The sequence below is a fragment of the Ictidomys tridecemlineatus genome, chromosome 4 (assembly GCF_052094955.1).
Source record: "Ictidomys tridecemlineatus isolate mIctTri1 chromosome 4, mIctTri1.hap1, whole genome shotgun sequence".
Taxonomy (NCBI): Eukaryota; Metazoa; Chordata; class Mammalia; order Rodentia; family Sciuridae; genus Ictidomys; species Ictidomys tridecemlineatus.
In genome coordinates this window covers 629,312-642,413 of record NC_135480.1, presented here as the reverse complement: position 1 = coordinate 642,413, position 13,102 = coordinate 629,312, and the positions used below count along the sequence as shown (strand labels likewise).

Here is a 13,102-nt window from a genome sequence, read left to right as displayed (position 1 = left end):
ATAGACAAAATTGGGCTGGAAATGTGGCTCTGTGCTTCAGTGCCACCCTCACCTCACCCCAATTCAATCCCTGATTAAAATGTACTTTCACACTGCAGTATCCCCAGTTCCAAGTCTAAGATGTATCGGTGCATGATGCACTACTGTGCCTGGAGAGGGAGGGCAACATATCTCCTGAGGCCTGTCACCGGTGGGCAAAAGCTCAAGGCCCAGGGGCTAGGAGTGTAGGTACTAATGAGGCAGGGTTCCTATCACATAGCAGGGAAAACAGACCCCAGGGATTTCTGTAGCTGCCCAAGTTGTACAGGAGAGCAGTGGCCTGTGAAACCCAGGGGCCATTTGACCTGTCACCCAGCACCTTACAGCAGAGCACCAGACACCACCCCAACACTGTATTTCAATTTGCTTCTCTAGTATTCCCATTTCTGAAGAAAATTTCCTGGGTGTTACCTGAAAGTAGCAAGACTGTCCCTCGCTGGGCCTGACAGTCCTCTGACCCAAGGTGGATTGACTCCTTCATCCCTCACTCCCTAGACACTGCCAAGCCCGACCTGCCCCATGCTCTTGACACTGTGCTCACAGGCCACTCAAGATACATAAAAAGGCTTTATTTGCAGAGGAACAGGAATTTAATCAAATAGCCCAAATCCCATGTCATCATCAGACTCCTCAGACTCTTCTTTCTTCTCATCCTTCTTCTCCTCTGCTGTGGAAAAGGAGACCATGGTGAGCATGCCTGCATGACCAGATTGCCAGAGAGACCCCATCAAGTCTGAGCCTTAGCCCCCTGCCCACTCTCCAGGCCTCCCTTACCTGCAGCAGGGGCAGATCCAGCAGCAGGAGCTGCAGAGCCAGGGGCAGCAGAAACAGCCACAGCTCCTCCAGCAGGCACACTGGCAAGTTTGCCAATGCCTACAAAAAGCAGAGAGATGAGATCAGAGCAGGTTCCCAGGCAGGAAGGTGATTCTGCAGGGGTGAAGTGACCTGGGGAAGCTCATTTCACCCACATACTCTAGCCTGCCCAACACAACAGGGTTCCATCACAGTGCCAGTGCCACAGGCTTTCATTTCTCCGGGACTTGATGTTGCAGCCCTGCCCAAGATTCAGTGACAATCATAGTCAGGGACTCTGCTTTCACTACTGTGACCCACAAAGGGAGGTTTTCTACCCAAGAACTTTATCTTATAATTAGGCCTTGGACATAAGCTGGACAAACATGTTTACAACTGTTCAGGGAGTCTACTATCCAAGTGTCCAGATCTCAGCCCCAGCAGTAAACTTATAATCCAGACTGCTGAGCTGGCTTTGCTTGTCACTTACACAGGGACAGAACTGCTGAAACCACTCAACTTCCAAAAAAGCTATATCACCTCCAGTCTAATGTCACCAAAAAACCATCTGCTCAGCGAAGGGGGACAGAACCCTGTGGCCCTCAGTTCCTGCTCCCAACCCCTTAGAGAAGCAGGAACTGTGTGCAAGAGCTCCACAGTTATGGAGGAATCCTGGAGAAAAGGGTTCAAAGGTGGGGAAGCCAGGCAGGCCCCCAGGGCAAGGGCTGATAGGTTCAGTGTGAGTAGAGAGCAACCCCTACCACCCACTCATCAGTGTCCAGAAGCATCCCCGGCATGAGCCCTTGAAGGCCTTGCTCACCCACTCAGGTCAGGCTTCTACAGTGCTGTAGTCCACAAGCGAAACCTGGCAGGCCATAGTTGACCAGCAGGAATTAGGATGGACATGAAAATGAAAGTCCCTTCATATAAACTCACCCTGGGCTATGACATCTTCAATGTTTTTCCCATGCAGCTCATTGATGACCTAAACAAGACAACCACAGCCAGCAGTCAGTTATCATAGTCAAGCTGCTGCATCCTGGCCCAAGAGCAGGGATGGCAGGCACAATACAAGAAAACCTGCAGCTTCTAGACCCACAGTGACCAGCATGGTAGCCATCAGAACTGAAATACTGTGAGCTGAAGCCAAGTGCCAGAATTCTAAAGCTTTCACTGGAAAAATAACACAGAATGCCTCCTTGCTTAAACTAAGTACATACATTACATTTAAATAAGCAGGGTCAGGCTGGGATGTAGCTCAGTGGCAAAGCGTCTGCCTTGCATTCACAAAGCCCTCGGTTAGACACCCCAGTCCCAAGACAAAAAAAAAAAGAACCCCACCAAAAAAAAAAAAGATAAAAAAAACCCTTTAAGCAGGGTTAAGTAAGATCTCATTAAGTTCGATTTTTTTATAAGTCTGATGGTATAGACCTGTAATCCCAGCAACTCAGGAGATCCTATCTCAAAAAACAACAACAGCAACAAAAAAACCCCAAAACAAACAAAAAAGGATCGGGAAGTGTAGCTCAATGAGGGTTCAACACCCAGCATAGAAAAAAAATTTTTTTAAAATTGTTTTTTAGACTGAGGATATAGCCCCACGATGGAGCGCCTGCCTAATAGGCAAGAAGCCCTGGGTTAGATCCACTGCTCCTCCGGGGCGGAGTGGCAGAGTGCTTGCCTAACATGCGTGAGGCACCGGGTTCCATCCTCAGCACCACATAATCTACCAAAACAAAAGGCTCTCCGTCCATCTACAATTACAAAAAGAAAACAAAAGTTAATTTTATTTTAGTTGTAGACAGACACAAAACCTTTATTTATTTATGAGGAACGAACCCAGGGTCTCACGCGTGCAAGGCAAGCCCTCTACCATTGAGCCACCACCTCAGCAAAAATACTTTTTAACCCCATATAACCATCCCAACTGGCGCAGGCCGCCCTCCCTTTCTCCAGCGGGTCATCTCGCTTGAGCCAGGTGGGGAATCTGGACGGCGAGGGCCGTACCTTGTTGAGCCGATCGTCGTCCGCCTCGATGCCCACGCTGTCCAGGATCTTCTTGATGTCCTTGGCGCTGGGGGAGGCGTTGCCCCCGAGGGCGGCCAGCAGGTAAGAGGCAACGTAGCGCATGCTGCTGAGGGCAGACAGGGCGCGGCGGTGGCGTTACCCCGGCGGCCTCCGGGCCCCACCGCGCCGCCCGAGGAGGCCGTGCGCGGCCCGGTCCCGAGGCTCCCGCCCGACGGGGCCGCGCGGCCCGCGCCCTCCGCCCGCCCCACAGCCCCGGCCCCCGACCGCGGTCCGGGCCCAGCGGGCCCACTCACTTGGCGGCGGCGGACTGGCCTCACGCGTGCGACCTCGGCGGCGGCAGGGAGCGAAAGGAAGGCGCCGGCGCAAGGGGCGGGGGTAAACTGATACCCAGAAGCCTCCGGGCCGCGGGGCGCTTCTGATGACGTAACGGGCGCTCGGCCAATGACCACAGGCCGGAGACGGCCTCATCCGCACTCGGGCAGTCGCCGCGGCAAGGTCAAGAGCGCTTCCGGGGCCGGCTCCTCCTTGGGCTTGAGCGCGTCTCCCTGGAACCCGAGCGGCGGCGTGCGGGGCGGTGTGTCCGTCGGGGCCCAGCGCTCCCTTCACAACCCGCGGCGCCTGCGGCCCCCGTCGTGCAGCGCGGCCGCCTCGCTCGGCTGCTCCCTTAGCCAGCGAACTACAGTCCCGTGGTGCACCGCGGCGGAAGTGCGGTGCGCCACGGGCCAGGCCCGGCACGTGGTCCCGGCCCGTGGTCCCGGCCCGGCTGCGGGCGCGGGGGGCTCCGTGCCCTGGCGGAGGCCCGGGGCGTAAGAGGTAGGCTGGCTGCCTCGCGCCTAGTGACCCGCGCCCTATCTGGAGGCAGCCCCTGCCCCGCCGTGCCCTGTGAGTCAGTCGGCCGGCTGGGAGAGCGCGAGCCCGCGAGGCGGGGACAGTCCTGAGGCCCCGTCACCCACGTCCTCTGGGACCGTGGTCCCAGAGAATGACCGGTCCCCTTGTGGGCCGAGAACTGACTACAGTGTCCACGTGGTCGTCAGCACATGCTACTCACTGAATTCTGCTACACTGGGGTCTTGAGCGGGAACAGGCTGGGCCTGTGTGAGGACAGAAGAGGCCATCCCGGCGAGAGGGTCATAAGGAGTCTGGACAGCCTGGGAAAGCTTTCCTGAGGCTGAGACTTTGCTGAAAGATGAGAAAGGCTGACCCAGCTCCCTGGGGCCGGGACCCCGCAGAGGGATCAGAAGCCAAGGCTGGAAGGTGGCAGGAGATAGTGACAGCGCCAGCCTTGGGAGTGCTCCCCTATACCACCGCTTATGGTGACGAGCTCTGCTTCTCCACATGTTGAAGTTTGAATAGTAGAGAAGCACACTGAGGCAAGCATATAGGGTAGGGTCTATTTAAAAAGGGTTAACAGACTTCTCCCTGGAGGGAGAAGAGGGCCATAGGTGGTATCCCAAGAAGCGAGGTCTTCTGTCCTTTTTATATGTCCTAGGCTTCCTCTGTTTGTTCAGCTCTCGTCCCGTTACCTGTCTCCTTCCTGTGTCCGTGACTAGGCCCAGGAATGCAAGTGGGATGGCCAAAAGGTGGGACTCTGGTGGACTGAAGGGGGAAGGGCAGGAATGGATGGAGAGCCCAGGACACTTAACAACCTTAGAGCTCCTTATAGTAGGGAGGGGCAATTCCTGGGACTGGTTACCTTAGCAACAGGTTAAAGTAAAGGCTCTGAAGGAATTAACATTTCAGTCCCTCCTGGGACAGTCTCCTTCTGGCTGGACTCACTCAAAATTGGCCTCCTTGATCTGACCTAACTTGATTTACCTGTCTATTTATGGCTTCACAACTGCAGCGCAAGCCCTCCTGTGTTTAGTGCCTTACTGGCTGGTGTGTGAGCCCCATATTCCCAGTACTTACCTACATTTCAGAGGAGGAAGGATGGACGCAGAAGGGTTTTCTTGCTCAAGGTCCCATAACTGAGCTAAAATAGGGAGACCATTTTGGCAATGAGGAGCCTTGGCAATTCCAAAGGGAAGCCATTTGTATGGGGAGGTGGTAGGATGTGATTTTTAGACCTAAGCAAACACTGAACCACTGAGTATTCCCAGCCCACCCCTTTAACATTTTATTTTTATTTCTAGTACTGGGGACTAAACCCAGGGTACTTTACCACTGAGGCACATCCCCAGCCCTTTTTATTTTTTTGAGACAGGGTTTTGTTAAGTTACCAAAGGTCTCACTAAATTACTCAGGCTGGCTTCCAACTTGGGATCCTCCTGCTTCAGCCTTCCAAGTCATTGTGATTACAGCCATGGGCCGTGGGCCACCTCATCTAGCCATTTTAACCTTTTTTTCTTTGGTACCAGGGATTGAACTGAGGGGCACTCCACCACTAAGCCACATCCCTAGCCCTATTTTGTAGTTTATTTAGAGACCAGGGTCTCACTGAGTTACTTAGTGCCTCACTTTTTGCTAAGGCTGGCTTTGAACTCGAAATTCTCCTGTCTCAGCCTCCCAAGCCTCTGGGATTACAGGCCTGCACCATTGCGCCCAGCTCCATTTTAACCATTTTTTAAGTGTACAATTTAGTGTCATTAAATGCATTCACATTGTTACATAACCATCACTATAATCCATCTCTGAACATTTTTCATCATCCCAAACTGAAGCTATACCTACTGCACTCTTCCGCCCCTCACACCCACCATTCTGCTGTTTCTATGATTTTGACTAGGCATTTCATAAAAGGGGAAACATGCAGGATTTGTTCCTTTTGCTTTTTCTTTTATTCTACATTTCCCAAGGTTTATCTGTTCTATAGCATGTATCAGAAGTTGATTTCTTAAGGCTGAACAATATTCCTGTGATTGAGTTTTAAAAACATCCCTCTGGGGATTGGGGTTGTGGCTCAGTGGTAGAGCGCTTGCCTAGCACCTTTGAGGCCCTGGGTTCAATCCTCAGCACCACATATGAATAAATAAAGAAAGAAAGATATTGTGTCAACTACAGCTAAAAAATATTTTAAAAATAAAAATTAAATCATCCCTCTGACAGCTTTGGGAGAAACAATGCGAGGCAGGGGCTGGGAATATTGGAAGCAGGGAGTCCTGTAGGAGCCTGCCCATCCCCATTGGTGGGATGGTGGTGGCTCAGGGGGTGCAGTGAAGATGGTGCATGTAACATGGTTAATTGGTAGTAGAAGCTTTGTTCATTTCCAGACCATCTTCTCTACTTGACCAGCGTGCTGGGTGAAAGAAGCACAGACCCATCCTCAATGGGGGGCTCATGGTTGGTGGGGGAGGCACTGAGACTCACCCACTTGGACAAAATCTCATCTCTAGGAGCCTGCTTTTCCCCCCTTGTGATATTCACAGGAGGATTTAGGGAGGCAGCATCAGGCAACCCTGCGCCTGGGACACCTGGCCCAGAAGGATGCCCATAAATTTAGGAGGGTCATCTGAGCAGAGGCCGAGTTAGATCTCTGTAGGACCTGAGAGGAGGTCCTGGAAGGCTTCCTGGAGAAAGGCCTTGGGGCTGACTGGAGACGGGCGTGCCAGGTTTCCAGTGTCTAGCAAGGGATGAGTGTGGAGCGCAGCTGCGATCGGCCCCCAAAAGTTCCCCCGAGAAACGCTGCCCTGACACGCACCGGGGTCTCCGGGCGACACTGCCCGGCAGCCGGCCGTCCCCGGGGCGCAGGGGAGGTCGCCGGCCTGCGGCGTAGACCGGGAAGGCGGGGCTGGAGGGGGCGGGCCCGGCGTCCCTCCCGCCCGGAAGCGCGCGGGCGGGAATCCCGGCGCGGAACGGCTGGCACTCGGGAGGCGCTCAGCCTGGAGCCCAGGTATGGGCGCCCGAGGCGGCGGGAAGTTTTCTGCGGAGAGGGCAGGGCTGCGGAACCCTAAGTGCTCCCTGCACCGCCTCCTCCAGCGGACGGAGGGGTGAACTGGAATGGCGGTGGGAGAGCCTCCTCCCGTGGCTGCTAAGTGGAGTCTGTCCCCAGGCTCACTGGCTCCCTCCCTCACTGCTCCAGCGTTCTGGGATCTTGGGGGCCCCCAGAGCTGATGAGTGTGAAGGTTGAAGGTGGGCTCTCGGGTTGGCACAGCTTGTCATCCCAGCGACTCGGGAGGCTGAGGAAAAAGGATTGCAAGTTGAAGCTCATCCTGAGCAACTTAAAAAAATAAGTAAATAGAAAGGGGTTAGGATGTAGCTCAGTAACAGAGCATCCCTGGGGTCAATCCATAGTATCACAAGTAAATGAATTAAGGAACATGGACTCACCAGAGCAGGGGGACAGCCTGGGTGACTTGTCAGGCCTAGGTGGTCACCTGGCCAGATTTCAGAATTAGAGAGTGATACCTCACTCCTCTTCCTCCCTCAGTGGGCTCCCCTGTGCCGGGAGGGTCACTCTGTCCAGCTCAAGGGCTCCCCATCCCTAGCCAGGGTCCCTGTTCCCCTGATGGGGAGGAGGGGCCCAGCCCCCACTCCTGCCTATTCCTCCCTCTGCTTCTAGCAGCCTCCTTGGGCCCTGTCTGAGCAGGTCTGCCTGGCAAGTTGGGACATGTCTGGCCCCCAAGGACCATCCCTGAGTGATGGCTGCAGCAGCGGAGGGGCTGGAGTCCAGAGAAACTGCAGCTGCCTCAAAAGATGCTCCAAGACCTGCTGTGGAGTCTGTGGATGCAGGACCTGGGGCACCCCCCTTCCTGGCTGGGAATCGGCTGAATTTGGACTTGTACCCCAAGGGCTGCCACCAGCTGCTGCACCTGTGTGCCCAGCACCACCAGCAGCTGCTGCAGGTAGAGTTCTTGCGGCTGAGCACCCACGAGGACCCTCAACTGCTGGAAGCCACCCTGGCCCAGGTGCCGGGGAACCTGCCACACCTCCGCTCCTTGGTCCTCAAAGGTAAGCCCCCTTGTTCTTGATCCTGTCCCATCTCTAGCTCTGCCCTGCTTCTTGGTCCTCGGAGGCAACCCTGGTCCCAGCTGCAATTTCAGGCTTCTCATCCTTCTGTCCTCAGCCCCTTCACCTTCCTCCCAGTGTAAAGTGGGCTGGGCCTTTGTCCCCAGCTCCGGGCCTAGAGTTGCCCATGGTGCCTCTTCAAAGACCCCAGAAGTCCCTGGGTAGGTTGGGCCATCCTGTCAGTTGACGTTGCTGATGGTTTCATCTTTTCTTCCCATCTTCCTTTCAGTGTCTCTGGGTTTAGCAGGCAGGTCTGTGCCTTTCATCAAGTGGCTTTCTCTGCCTAGCAGGGCTGACTGGGTGGTTCTAAGGGCTACATCTGCTTCTACCACTTCCAGGAGGGCAAAATCGGGGTGCCCTGGGTGCCTGCCTCCAGGGTACCCTGACCACGTTGCCCACTGGCCTGAGTACCTTGGCCCACCTGGTCCACCTAGACCTGAGCTTCAACAAACTGGTGACATTGCCAGCCTGTGTCCCTCAGCTGCGCAGCCTGGACACGCTCCTTCTGTCTCATAACGGCCTGTCAGAGCTCCCTGAGACCCTGGGTGCTCTCCATGTTCTCACCTTCCTCACTGTGACACACAACTGCCTGCAAAAGCTGCCCCCGGCACTGGGGGCCCTGTCTGCCCTGCAGCAACTTGATCTCTCAGAGAACCTTCTGGACACATTACCTCCTGAGATTGGAGGCCTGAGCAACCTCACTGAACTCAACCTGGCCTCCAACCGGCTGCAGAGCCTCCCTGTCTCCCTTGGTGAGTAGCAGCGGCATCCATGACTTGGCTCACTAGTCCAAGAAGTAGCACCCCTACCCATTTCTTCCCTGCAGGCTTGGGCTGTGGCTCCTCTCCTCTTCCACGGGAGACCCTGCACCCACAGGCTTGCCTGCCTTTTAGCTTTCACTCCTCCCAGGCTGACCTGGGCAGCCTTGTCTACCAAGAGGTGGACCTGTAACAGCTTCCCTGGGGCTGTGGCATGAGTGTCCTATTGTGGAGCCCCAGGGCCAGAGGTGGCCCTGAGTGGTCCTCTGCCCAATCTGAGTCAGCACCTGCTGCAGTGGGGCTGCGGTCCCTGCGGCTCCTTGTTTTGCACAGCAACTTCCTGACCTCAGTGCCTGCTGGTCTGGCCCATCTCCCACTGCTCACTCGGCTTGACCTGAGGGACAACCAGCTCCGGCACCTGCCTCCTGAGCTACTAGATGCACCCTTTGTGCGCTTACAGGGGAACCCCCTGGGTGAGGCCTCACCAGACTCTCTGAGTCCTCCAGGTAGGCTTGGTGTAGGGATGAGCCAGGCAGAGAGGACACAGGCACATTGCTGTCCTGATGACTCATCTGTCCTTTGTGCAGGCACACCCCAAGTTCTTGAAATGCCGAAACTGTTCCTGACCTCAGATTTGGACAGGTATGAAGTGGGAAAGGAGGGCTAAAGGAGATCTGTCCACCCTGTCACCCAAGCTATTCTGGACACTTTGCCTGTGTGTCAGGAGTCCTAGGGAGCCAGGCTCTGACACAGAACTTGTGTCTGACCCCACATCCCTTTCCTCACTCAGCTTCCCTGTGACCCCCCAAGGCTGCTCTGTAACTCTGGCTTGTGGCGTCCGCCTGCGGTTCCCAGCGGGGGCCACCACTACCCCCATCACTGTCCACTATCGACTGTGGCTGCCAGAACCAGCACTCGTCTCCTTGGGCCCTCATGACTCCTTGCTCAGCGGTGTCCTGGAGCTATGGCCCCATGGGGTGGCTTTTCAGCAGGCATGGCCAAGGTAGGGGGGCGGGCAGGTTTGGAAGCCACAGGCCTGGCCCCAGCCCTCACACCACCATTGCCTGGCAGGATGTGAGCCTGTGGCTGCTCTTTGTCCCCCCTCGGGCCCGTCGTTGCCATGAGGTAGTGGTCAGAACCCGCAGGGACAATAGCTGGAGTGACCTGGAGACCCACCTAGAGGAAGAGGCACCCAAGGTGAGGCTGCCCAGGCCTTTGGGTGAGGGGAGGCAGGGAGTGGCATCTCTGCCTTGACTCTCTGCCCTGATCTGTCCCCCTTGTGTGTCCCAGCGGCTCTGGGCTCGCTGCCAGGTGCCCCACTTCTCATGGTTCCTTGTGGTTTTGCGCCCTGTATCCAATGCCTGCCTGGTACCTCCAGAGGGGACACTGCTGTGCTCTTCAGGTCATCCTGGGGTCAAGGTCACCTTCCCTCCTGGGGCCACCGAGGAGCCTCGTCATGTCTCCATGCAGGTATAGCCAGCGTAGCACCAAGGGTATCAGGTGACAGCATGGCGCCCAGGCAGGTGCTCAGGTGGCTGTCTGCACAGGTGGTGCACATGGCTGGCCGAGAGTTGCGCGCCCTTCTAGGGGAGCCAGAGGCTGCGGTGAGCCCCCTGCTATGCCTCTCACAGAGTGGTCCCCCCAGCTTCCTCCAACCAGTTACAGTGCAGCTACCCCTGCCCCCTGGTGTCACAGGTGAGAGGTCACTGTGCCATTGGGTAGAGGAGACAGTGCTTGGAAGGGCCAGCCAGAGACCTCAGCCTGCTGCCCTTTCCTGTCTAGGCTTCAGCCTGGACCACTCCCGCCTGCACCTGCTGTACTGGGCCCCTCCTGCAGCCACCTGGGATGACATCACGGCTCAGGTGGTGCTGGAGCTCACTCACCTGTATGCACGCTTCCAGGTCACACATTTCTCCTGGTCAGTGCTCCCCAGGTCCCCCTCCCTGTCCTCCCCCAGTCTGGTCTGCACAGTGCATCTCACCACTGACCCTCCCAGGTACTGGCTCTGGTACACCACCAAGAGCTGTGTGGGGGGCCTGGCGCGGAAGGCCTGGGAGCGGCTTCGGCTGCACCAAGTCAACCTCATTGCCCTGCAAAGGCGCCGAGACCCCGAGCAGGTCCTGCTGCAGTGCCTGCCCCGAAACAAGGTGGGGATGGCAGGAGGGCAGCAGGGAGACCAAACCCTGGGGGGGAGCATTGAGCTTGGGGTCTAAGCTACGGGGGTGTCCCTGCAGGTGGATGCCACCCTGCGCCGGCTGCTGGAGCGCTATCGAGGGCCTGAGCCCTCTGACACTGTGGAGATGTTTGAGGGCGAGAAGTTCTTTGCTGCCTTCGAGCGAGGCATTGACGTGGATGCTGGTAAGTCTCCCTCCCCAGGAGGGCCTGAGGTCTGCCCTCCCGCCTGCCCTGCTGAGCCTGTCTGTGCCCCCAGACCGCCCAGACTGTGTGGAGGGCAGGGTCTGCTTTGTGTTCTACTCTCACCTGAAGAACCTGAAGGAAGTTTACATCACCACAGCTCTGGATCGGGAAGCTCAGGCGGTGCGAGGCCAGGTGGGCCAACAGGGTAGGAGACCCAGGTCACCTGGGCAGAGGCCAGAGGTCTGAAATTCATCTGATCTCTCCTCAGGTGTCCTTTTATCGGGGCTCAGTGCCTGTGGAGGTACCCCAAGAGGCTGAGGCTGCCCGGCAGAGGAAGGGTGCGGATGCCCTCTGGATGGCCACTCTGCCTATCAAGCTGCCGGTGCGGCTGGGGAGCAGTGGGTGTGGGGAGGGACAGAGTCCTGGGAGTAACCAGGGATGTGAGGGTGGGGTCAGGGCTCACTGTTCTGCTCCTCCTGACAGAGACTTCAGGGGCTCAAGGGTCACGGGAAGGGGGCCAGGCTTTCCCTGGCACCCCTGAACCTGGGCGACGCTGAGACTGGCTTTCTGACTCAGAGCAACCTGCTGAGTGTGGCTGGGCGCCTGGGTCCCGACTGGCCAGCCGTGGCCCTGCACTTGGGCATGCCCTACCGAGAGCTGCAGCGCATCCGGCATGAGTTCCGGTGAGCCTCCCACTGAAGCCCATGCAGCCTCAGGCCAGGCCCTGACTACCAAGTTGGTCCTGCTTATTTCTGGCAGAAGTTTCAAGGAGGCCGGGACAAGCTCCAGGCTGGAAAGGGAGGGTTTGGCCACAACTGGCCCACAGAGCAAGGAACCCTTTATGAGGGTCTGTGACCCCCTTGATCACTATCCCCCTTCTCCAAGGGACGACCTGGACGGGCAAATCCGCCACATGCTCTTCTCCTGGGCAGAGCGCCAGGCTGGGCAGCCAGGGGCTGTGGAGCTCTTGCTGCAGGCCCTGGAGCAGAGTGACCGGCAGGATGTGGCTGAAGAAGTACGGGCCATCTTGGAGCTCGGCCGCCACAAGTACCAGGACAGCATCCGCCGTACGGGCCTGGCTGCGGAGGACTCTGCTCTGCCAGGCACATCAGCCTCACAGTCCACAGAGCCTGCCCAGGCCTAAGCCCAGCAGGCTCTGGACATTGGCCTGGCCCCTGGCAGAGCTCAACCTTCAAGTCTCTCCCCTGTCTGAGGGCGATGTAAACCTGTACTGTTCCATCTACCATCTCAGAGCTTGGCCCGTCCATCAAGTGGAGAAGCAGTTGGAGGGAAGGCAGGGCCAGGCTATCTGAGGCCCAGCCTCTACTGGTAGGGGCTTCTGTATGCCCAGTCTTCCCATGGCCTTTGCTCCTGCCCCTCCCTCAGACCATGCCTGTTGCCTGTGGTCCTGATCTTCCCAGAAGTGGAGAGGAGCTGACTCTACAAAGTAACGATTCTATCAGAGATGGATACAAAGTCACCTGTGTGGTTTTGTGATTGTGCATCCACCGAGCCCACCAGCCTTGGCAGGCTAATTCCCGGCTGAGCTGGGAACCCCCTCCTCCCCCAGGATGCCCTCATCCACTGTGCTCCCCGCCACCTAGTCAGACATGGGTCCTTGTTCTTAAAGAGCCCTGGGGACGCGTAGAATCCCAGCTTTGCCGCCCTACTTGCAGGGAGGGGTGGTCTTAGGCTAGGACTGTGGCCTGGCTGGGCGCAGTGGCCATGGCGGCCGGGAGGGGGAGCCGAAGCCCGAGAGCCAGCCCAGGCCTGGGGGCGGAGCGCGCGCGGCGCAGAGCGGACGCGCCTCCCTGCCTAGGTGCAGGCCGGGTGCGCGGCACAGCGGGGAGGCGAGCGCGGCGGAGTGCGGTGAGTGCCGGGAGGGTGGGTCTCGTGGTCGCCCACCTGAGCGCAACTGGGCTGCGAGGACAGAGGGTGTCAGAGTGGCTGGGTGAGGTGACAGCTGCCCGGACAAGGCGGCCCCGGTAGGGCCCAGCCCGGCGGATGCTCGGATCCACCATCTCCAGGGTGTGGGAGGCCGTGCTCGGCCCCGCGGTTCCGGGCGCGCTCCCTGTGCACACGTGTCCACGTGTCCCCGCGGGGTGAAAGCCTAAGCTGGAGCCCGGGAAGGAGGAGCCAGGCTGTGGGGGGCGCACACATGGGACCTCACGGATCTTGCGTGC

General features: G+C 57.5%; 2 protein-coding genes and 1 non-coding gene across 10 annotated transcripts; 1 reads left to right on the top strand and 2 right to left on the bottom strand.

Annotated features, from left to right (window-relative positions):
• Nucleotides 1-587: 587 nt before the first annotated feature.
• Nucleotides 588-3,303, bottom strand: Rplp2 (ribosomal protein lateral stalk subunit P2). Of its 3 annotated transcripts, none has more exons than XM_078045277.1 (5): nucleotides 3,153-3,303; nucleotides 2,839-2,965; nucleotides 1,768-1,816; nucleotides 814-912; nucleotides 588-703 (listed from the first exon to the last, which is right to left on the bottom strand). In XM_078045277.1, exons 2-5 carry the CDS (start codon nucleotides 2,959-2,961, stop codon nucleotides 630-632), a joined length of 345 nt encoding a protein of 114 aa, XP_077901403.1. In that variant the 5' UTR covers nucleotides 2,962-2,965; nucleotides 3,153-3,303; the 3' UTR covers nucleotides 588-629. The 3 variants fall into 3 exon arrangements, with proteins under 3 accessions (XP_077901403.1, XP_005341690.1, XP_005341691.1); XM_005341633.5 differs by having other exon boundaries at nucleotides 588-706; nucleotides 2,839-2,962; XM_005341634.5 differs by having other exon boundaries at nucleotides 588-706; nucleotides 3,153-3,301.
• LOC120890175 (small nucleolar RNA SNORA52) lies at nucleotides 1,604-1,737 on the bottom strand. Its single transcript, XR_005734421.1, has one exon. It is a non-coding gene; the product is annotated as a small nucleolar RNA SNORA52 (small nucleolar RNA).
• Nucleotides 3,304-7,436: 4,133 nt separating the features above from the next.
• On the top strand, nucleotides 7,437-12,399 carry Pidd1 (p53-induced death domain protein 1). 6 transcript variants are annotated; one of them, XM_013365825.4, is made up of 15 exons: nucleotides 7,437-7,746; nucleotides 8,142-8,555; nucleotides 8,858-9,067; nucleotides 9,149-9,203; nucleotides 9,352-9,553; nucleotides 9,633-9,758; nucleotides 9,852-10,031; nucleotides 10,109-10,256; nucleotides 10,344-10,479; nucleotides 10,558-10,708; nucleotides 10,796-10,919; nucleotides 10,993-11,111; nucleotides 11,188-11,301; nucleotides 11,403-11,602; nucleotides 11,805-12,399. In XM_013365825.4, exons 1-15 carry the CDS (start codon nucleotides 7,437-7,439, stop codon nucleotides 12,061-12,063), a joined length of 2,748 nt encoding a protein of 915 aa, XP_013221279.2. In that variant the 3' UTR covers nucleotides 12,064-12,399. The 6 variants fall into 6 exon arrangements, with proteins under 6 accessions (XP_013221279.2, XP_040139841.2, XP_040139839.2 ...); XM_040283907.2 differs by lacking the exon at nucleotides 10,109-10,256 and having other exon boundaries at nucleotides 10,344-10,462; XM_040283905.2 differs by having other exon boundaries at nucleotides 10,344-10,708.
• Nucleotides 12,400-13,102: the final 703 nt, after the last annotated feature.

Bases quoted from the DNA above. Each gene is read 5' to 3' on its own strand.
- Rplp2 (XM_005341633.5), bottom strand. From the start codon at position 2,961: ATGCGCTACGTTGCCTCTTACCTGCTGGCCGCCCTCGGGGGCAACGCC. The intron at 1,817-2,838 runs GTACGGCCCTCG...TGTCTTGTTTAG, and splicing joins ACGACGATCGGCTCAACAAG to GTCATCAATGAGCTGCATGG. The intron at 913-1,767 runs GTGAGTTTATAT...TGCTTTTTGTAG, and splicing joins TGAAGATGTCATAGCCCAGG to GCATTGGCAAACTTGCCAGT.
- Pidd1 (XM_040283899.2), top strand. From the start codon at position 7,437: ATGGCTGCAGCAGCGGAGGGGCTGGAGTCCAGAGAAACTGCAGCTGCC. The intron at 9,204-9,351 runs GTATGAAGTGGG...TTCCTCACTCAG, and splicing joins CTGACCTCAGATTTGGACAG to CTTCCCTGTGACCCCCCAAG. The intron at 11,302-11,402 runs GTGCGGCTGGGG...TCCTCCTGACAG, and splicing joins CTCTGCCTATCAAGCTGCCG to AGACTTCAGGGGCTCAAGGG.